This window comes from Saccostrea echinata, unplaced genomic scaffold (genome assembly GCF_033153115.1).
Source record: "Saccostrea echinata isolate AGI-Se365-2 ecotype Australia unplaced genomic scaffold, CSIRO_AGI_Sech_v1 ptg000051l, whole genome shotgun sequence".
NCBI classification, from domain to species: domain Eukaryota; kingdom Metazoa; phylum Mollusca; class Bivalvia; order Ostreida; family Ostreidae; genus Saccostrea; species Saccostrea echinata.
The window spans coordinates 7,517,281-7,524,924 of record NW_026889800.1 but is presented as its reverse complement, the minus strand read 5'-3'; the positions used below and the strand labels follow the sequence as shown (position 1 = coordinate 7,524,924).

The 7,644-nt window shown below is 36.9% G+C and overlaps 1 protein-coding gene across 1 annotated transcript; it reads left to right on the top strand.

Annotated features, from left to right (window-relative positions):
• Positions 1-386: 386 nt before the first annotated feature.
• On the top strand, positions 387-7,644 carry LOC133203530 (kelch-like protein 15). Its single transcript, XM_061339303.1, has 2 exons — positions 387-451; positions 5,010-7,644. Exons 1-2 carry the CDS (start codon positions 387-389, stop codon positions 7,516-7,518), a joined length of 2,574 nt encoding a protein of 857 aa, XP_061195287.1. The 3' UTR covers positions 7,519-7,644.

Genomic DNA, 7,644 nt, shown 5'->3' with positions numbered 1-7,644 from the left:
TAAATCTGACCTACATTTTGCAGATGAGTGACCAGGGTAATGTTTTTTTGGAGTAGCTCTATAATTATATGGCGGGTTATGATTAAACTTGCATAGATGATGCATCTTAGGATGGACACTTCAAGACTTGCTTCAGATGTTGGAACTGACCAACATATTTTTGATTAGTGAACAGGTCAAAGTTTTTAGAGCAGGTCCATTTCCAAGTAACTACAAGCTCTACTTAAATGAAACTTGCATGAATATTGATCTTGGGATGCACACTAAGTAGAAAAAAATATGTGAGATTTGCTTTACTTATAGATAACATTTGTTGAGGTGAGCTTTGTAATTTTTGATTACCCATGTTTAAAATTCACCATGTAAGGATTAGAAAGAAGGAAAAAATGATTCAGTATCTCCCTCCCACCACCACCACAGAAACAAGCAACAAATTTGCTATTGAAGGCAGGTAGTCTATACTGAAATCAAAGTGTCCATTTGTGCATCAGTCTTTAAATCTTCAACATACCTTCAGAGTTAAGGTCTTAGCTAACCAAAAGTAATGTCCAAACCAAAGTAGTAATTGTGATGATTATTGATGTTGAATCTGACCTAGATTTTATGCTTGAATGATTCTGGATAAAGAAAGCAATAAGGTCCATTCTTAACATAAGTGGTATCAAACATATCAGAACTAAGCTTAAATAAATATACAAGCATGCTGTATCTATGGATTTTAGTCTGACATATGCTTTGGATGCTGCATCATGATACATGCTTTGGATGCTGCATCATGATACATGCTTTGGATGCTGCAGCATGATACAATATTGCTTTGGATGCTGCATCATGATACATGCTTTGGATGCTGCATCATGATACATGCTTTGGATGTTGCATCATGATACATGCTTTAAATGTTGCATCATGATGCATGCTTTAGATGCTGCATCTGACCTATATTTATGCTTGATGTCATTGTTTAAGTACTGTTAAGCTTATCACAATGATATAAACTAAAGCTTGCACATGCATTATGATGCATCTGTGGATGCTTAGTCTGATTCATGCTTCACATGCTGCATATTAATCATGAGTGACACTGGCTGCAGACAGCATTTTCCCTTCTTCCAAGAGATCTGAGGTTTTAAATTTTGTAGGGATCAGAATCAACTTAAGACCAAGTTGAAAGTGTGTGTTCATGAATGTGACAAGTCATTTTCTCTATCGACTGATTTCTGTGGAATCATTAGTGTTCATGGTGGATGAATGTGATTTTCTTGGATCACACTTACCCACAAATTTACATCCCAACGAATGATTTTTAACAGTCATTGATTAACAATGTATTAGTTTACTGAATCTTCTATATAAAGAAGCACTTACAAAATTATGTTCTGTAAATCAGTATCATTTGGTTGCTCATGAACATTGACCCCCACAAATTTAACAGATTCCTCAGAACCAGTACATGGACTTATGAATCATGTCAATATTGTAAATAAATGCCAAGCATTTAAAGGGCACCCCCTAGGAACTGAAGGGATAGCATTAGGACTTCTCTGATTTTCATTTTACAGCTGTTTAAATCTATACTGATTTGATAATTTTATTATTTTCAGATTAAAGATGAATGAGTGCAGTTGAGAAAGACCTGGATGAGGAATCGTTAATTTCAACTTGTATTTATAAAGGTGGGTTTACAATGATTAATGCGAAAGTGATGTACATTTTAAAATATTTTACTAAGGTTTTGATACTCTGAAGTCATCTTAAAAGATGACAGGATAAATGGGACAGATGGGATAGGAAATAGTTCTGTGAGGACATTTTGAGCTGTCTTTTTAACAGTTATATTCTTCCTGTTTGTGTTTGTTAGTTAAATAGATTGAGAAAATTAAAATTGTTAAACTCTGTGTAACAAGTATAAGGAGAAGAAAGACGTTTACCAGCAAGGCGTAAGTAAAATGAGTAATGATCCCTGGGAGGGCTGGTGTTGTAAAATCCACACCAAGCAAGCCAGTGTGGCTGGGGGGTGTAAAACGTCGGCTAGGGTTCGCAGCAACATGGGATGAGATTAATGTCTCCTAACAGGTAACGGACATCAGTTTAACAATCCACTGACTCAGGGTTGGGGACGTGCAGACTTTAGCCCAGGAGCTTTTGAAGTCTAGTGACGATTTTTAATTTTGATAATCGTGACTGGGTCTGGTCCGTAGAAAGTACATCGTAATAATTTGGGAGGAGTAGTTTGTTGTGCAAGAGATCACATGATCTTGTGCTATAGGAGGATAATTCATCAGCTTCTTGGCAGTATTATTAGGTTCAGCTCTGTAAACCAGCAGCTTTTAGTTTCTCAAACACTGTAGAGATAACTGGTTGCTTTGAATATAGTTGGATTTAGTAAAGATATTGGATGGAGGTGGAAGGTGTCAGTGGTGACACAATGGAAAATTCTACTGATAAAAAGTTGTAAGTTTTTTCTATTTCTTAAGTAAAAAGATATCATTTAAAAAATCAGATTAACTGCATAAGAAATTGCTATAAAAAGACAGAAATGCATACATGTATAAATTTTTAAGTACATGTATATTTCTGTGTTACATTTGTATTGCAGAGCAAGTTGTAAAATGTCATAATGGTTTTGTCCAACAAAGTCCAAACCAAATGTATTGAATACATAAACAGTTTATGGCTTTTTTATTTTAATTTTAGTGATGGCAGTAAGATTATTTAGTTGGTATTACCTGTATTATCTGTTTTTATCTGTATATACCTACTGTAGCTATATTGTCTTTGTTCCCTCTTAAAGGACACATCCCTCTTATTTCAACTATTGACTTAACTCTCCAAATGTTTTTTTTTGGTGCTCAGGTAATATGTGTTTAAAAAGATTTCATTTAATTGTTTTACTTAGTAAATAGACGACAAAACCTTACTTGACTACTTAGCAATCATGCCAGGGTTGTTCCTAAGAATTAATTGGAATAGAATTAGAAGTAATTAAAAGTAGAAGGGTGTCTTGGGCTCCTTCCCTAGTGGGGATTGAGGGGGCAATACCAGAATAACCAGGGCATTATGTCATTATGGGCAGGGAAATTCACCAGCCTCCGAGCCTTATGCACAACCCGGCATGCTCTTGAATGGGCCAATTCTCATCATCTACAATCCAGAAAGATTTAGCGTCTTTCTCTAGTTTATTCATTTTAGTCAAATAATTGAGTAAATGATTTTTTATATTGGTGCAAGAAAAATTTGATTTGCAAACATTAACTTGTTTCTATTAGTAAACACTCCCTCAGACACATTATTTAACAAAATGCTAATTATAAACAATACCCTAAATATGCTTTGTGTACATACCAGGGGAAGTGTAGAAATAACTAATCAATAAAGCGAAGAGTACCAGTCTAAACGATGATTGAAACAATAAAATTAATACTGTAAAATATTATAGTTGGAAGGTAAGCATTTGAAGTTTTTCATCAAAGTGTAGGTCTACATGTATAACTACTCAGATTTTTCCGTCTTTTTTTGATACATTACTAGGTGTGAACTGTCCAATTCTTCAATTAATTATTCCAAATGTTAACATACTTGTAATTAATATTTTACATTGGGTGGACAACACCAGTCACTGATAAGTTATACATGTGTGTCTTCGTGGACACTGGTCAGGATTGCATGTGTGGCCCGAGGGTCCATAGTTGTCGGTAAATGTGTGACTGATATAGTCTCGTTCCGCCCTTTCACACCTGCGACTACTAATTATCATGTTTGGAGAATAGAATTAAGGATAGTGGTCCACTTCCCATAACTTACCTGATGATAGACGAATGATGACAACAGGGAATAAAGATGATTGTTTGTGACATATACTACCTATACTGACAAAGCTAAAGGAAAACCTTGGCTTTTTTGCTCATTTTTGAAAGCAATAGAAATCAGAATAAAAAATAAAATGTGAAATTTCTTTATATTAAAACTAATTATTATATCAGTTATGTGCCTAGTAGCAGGTAAATTAAAATTTTCACTGATTTTGAGCTTGAATAACCCCATGTTTTTATAGTTAAATTGACTTTAAATTTGTCTGTTATTTGAATGTGGAGTCGGTAAATAAATCGGTTATTGTTTTAAATTTTTGATATCTTTTAAACGCGATTGATTTAAATTGTGTAATTTAGAGGAAAGTCCTATCTTTAAAGTAATAAAACATATTAAAAGTTTTTTTTAAATTTTGGTTACCTGAACTTAAGATCAAAAAATACGCTATGTATGACTTTAAAAGCAATGTGGGCTGCACTTGCCACTGGGCCACATGCTCTCCAATCCTTAAAAGCAACGGGTCTAAGCTGGTATTGGGCCATGTCTCAATTCCCTAAAATCAGTTGGTATATTGGGCCACATCTTCATTCCATAAAAGCAATGTGCCTCAACTTTTACTGGGCACTTCTCTATTCCTTAAAAGCAATGTGGGCAATGTGGCCGGGCTATCTCTACATTCCTTAAAAGCAATGTGGGCCACCTATCCATTCCTTAAAAACAAATGTGCGCCTTAGCAACTATTTGGTCACCTCTCCATTCCTTAAAAAACAATGTGGGCCATCTCTACATTCCTTTTAAGCAATGTGGGCTATCTGCCCATTCGTTAAAAGTAATGTGGCCCACCTCCCCATTCCTTATAAGCAAAGTGAATATCTACTGTTATTGGGCCTCAGCTGTTTATGCAGAACTTATAGGTAGAATATGAAAATTTGTTTAAATTTACTTTGACAGGAAAATTGTATTCGTTAAAAGCAATGTGGCCCACCTCCCCATTCCTTATAAGCAAAGTGAATATCTACTGTTATTGGGCCTCAGCTGTTTATGCAGAACTTATAGGTAGAATATGAAAATTTGTTTAAATTTACTTTGACAGGAAAATTGTATTTGTTTTAAGTTTGTTGTTCACTTTTCAGTGGATGAAAATATCAAGCAATGCTTAATATACATCTTTAAAAAGTCTTTATGTTCTTATTTTGTAGAACGAATGGAGTCAGTGGAAAAACAAAACCAGTAAAGAGTGAAGGGAAATTTATATCACAGATAAAGAAAAATCTCACTCAAGGCAAAGAACAGGAAGGAGAGCAAGAGAACTGTGGGTCAGGATTTTCCAAGAACCGCCCCACCAAAACCACAGAAAAAACAAAGTCCAATAGCTCCTCAGTATTTAGTCGACTCAGCGAACCAACTATCAGTAGTGCCAAGAAATCAGTGAAAGCTGTTGAAACTGCAAAACCAAACACCAGCAAGGGGAGTAAACCTACCCCTGGGAGTGTAAAAGATAGCCCAAAGCCATCAGCTGCCAAAGAAAATGTGGTGACTAAAAAACAGCCACCACCTGTAGCAGAGAAACCAAAGAAGAGCTCAGAGAAAGAGGTGACTGTTGAGAATCTAAAGAAAACCAACCAATCAGGTGTCAAGGGTGAACAAGAAAAGACCAAAGAGGAAGTCAAATGTACAGAAGAAAACACTGACGAGGCTGAGGTAGAATACCCAGAAATCCTTGAATTTAATCGTGAGCAAGCTCGAGAAGAGGAAGAAAGGGCACATTTAGAGGTTCAGAGTGCTAATGAGGAAGTAAGGAAAGATTTAGGTGAACCTTCATTAAACCAGTACCTTACTTTGAAAAATAACATATTTGAGGATCAAGAGTCCACTTTTTGCACCTTAGACATAAACGGTGAAATGGCCACTGCTGCAATAGATCCCCAGGAAGAAGATGGATTTCCACAAAACCCAACAGAATGTATTGTCATCTCAGAAAACAAAGTCAAGTATATCAACACTAACTTCAAGAAAGTATCTGCCAAAATGTATGACTACAAGTGTGACATCAAACTCAAGGTTGGAGACCAGAATTTCAAAGCTCATCGAGACGTTCTGTCTGAGGCAAGTGACTATTTCTCTGCCATGTTTTCACACAATATGAAAGAAAAAGGGCAAGATGAAATAGAACTAAAAGACATAAGTCCAAAAGGTTTTTCAGCCATGCTGGATTATTTCTATCATGGTCATGTGACTCTTGAACCATCCAAAGTGGAGGAGGTTATAGAAGGAGCTAGGTACTTCCATGTGGATTGGCTTTTGGAGGTCAGCTGTGAGTTTCTCATCCAACATTTGAGCTTAGATAACTATAATGCTGTGATGGAGATTACAGATAAATACTACCTTGGTGATCTTCGATGGGATATTTTCAGATTCATTGGTCAAAATCTTGGTGAACTGACTCAACAGCCAAGTTTCTTTGAAAATCTCTCTCTAGAACTTCTTTTGCAGTTTCTAATGGAGAACATTTACACAGAAGCACCAGAATTCTACATTTTGGATGTTGTGTTAAAATGGGTAAAAGCAGATGAAAAAAATAGGAAAGAACATCTTCTTTCTCTTTTACGCCAAATAAGATTTCATACGATGGAAACTGAGGAACTTGAGTCGGTTCCTCCAGAGGTGCTGGAGTTCCCAGAAATACGTGAGATAGTTGAGGATGCCATGAATTACAGTCTTAACATTATGGGCCAATGCCTGAAGCGTGGAGATATGTATAAGCAGAGAGGGGCAAGACCAGTAGTTACAATCCTTGCATTCACTGATGAAGCAAATATCTTGGTGTATAGAGATCCTACCAAGTGTGGTCTTTTTGTGGAGGAATTAGGGCCTTGTGGGTTGGACACTGCTTCCTACCAAGCCATGGGTCAAGCAAAAATTGGCAACTTCTTGTATGCTGCAGGTGGATATGATGATAAATACTGTACTGTAGGAAGAGTCTTCATGTTTGATCCAAAGTATCGAGGCTGGACAGAGGTGGCATCAATGAATGAACCTAGAGTATCATTTGCTATGTGTAACTCTGACAACAGACTGTTTGTGGTAGGCGGAGTCAATCACACGATGGATGAAGAAACAAAAGAGGAAAGTGAGCAAGTTCTAGGATCAGTAGAGATGTACAACCCAGAGGACAATGTCTGGACCAACCTCCAACCAATGCCTTACAAATCCTCTGATCAAGCTGCTGTTTTTGCCAATGGCTGCCTGTATGTCTCTGGTGGGATAAGCTCTGAGCCGGATGATCCTGTGCCACTGAACTCTACTTGGTGCCTGAAGGTGGATGGATCTGAAGGATGGGTCCCCAAAGCTAATATGCTGAATGGTCGACAGGGACACAGCATCACAGCTCTGAGTGGCAAACTTTACACTATGGGTGGGTACACTGCCAAAGAGGATCGCATAACATTCAAGAATCAACTAAACTGTGAAGTCTATGACCTTGAAACAGGACAATGGACAGAAATTGCCCCCACTCCTGAGGCCTTTGGACATTTGTTCCCCTACAGCGATGCTTTGTTTGATAAGATATTTGTGATGGGGGGAATTCATACCAGTGTTAATCTGTACATCTATGATCCTGAAAGTGACACTTGGGAGGAAGCAGATGTAATTGGACCAAATGTACAAAAACTTGCCATCCTGGATGTAGCTTATCCTTATACATAACAGCTTTCAATGCAGTAGGATGAACTATTTGTCAATGTGTGTACATGCAAGTATCTAAGATGCTGTTTCACATAGTGAATTTTTTGTTGTTTTTGGCATTATATTAGTAGTGATAGATTGTGTTTA

What these genes read in the sequence shown, in the direction of transcription:
- LOC133203530 (XM_061339303.1), top strand. Translation starts at nt 387, where the DNA reads ATGATTCAGTATCTCCCTCCCACCACCACCACAGAAACAAGCAACAAA. An exon ending in AAATTTGCTATTGAAGGCAG is followed by an intron (nt 452 to 5,009) that starts GTAGTCTATACT and finishes CTTATTTTGTAG; the next exon opens with AACGAATGGAGTCAGTGGAA.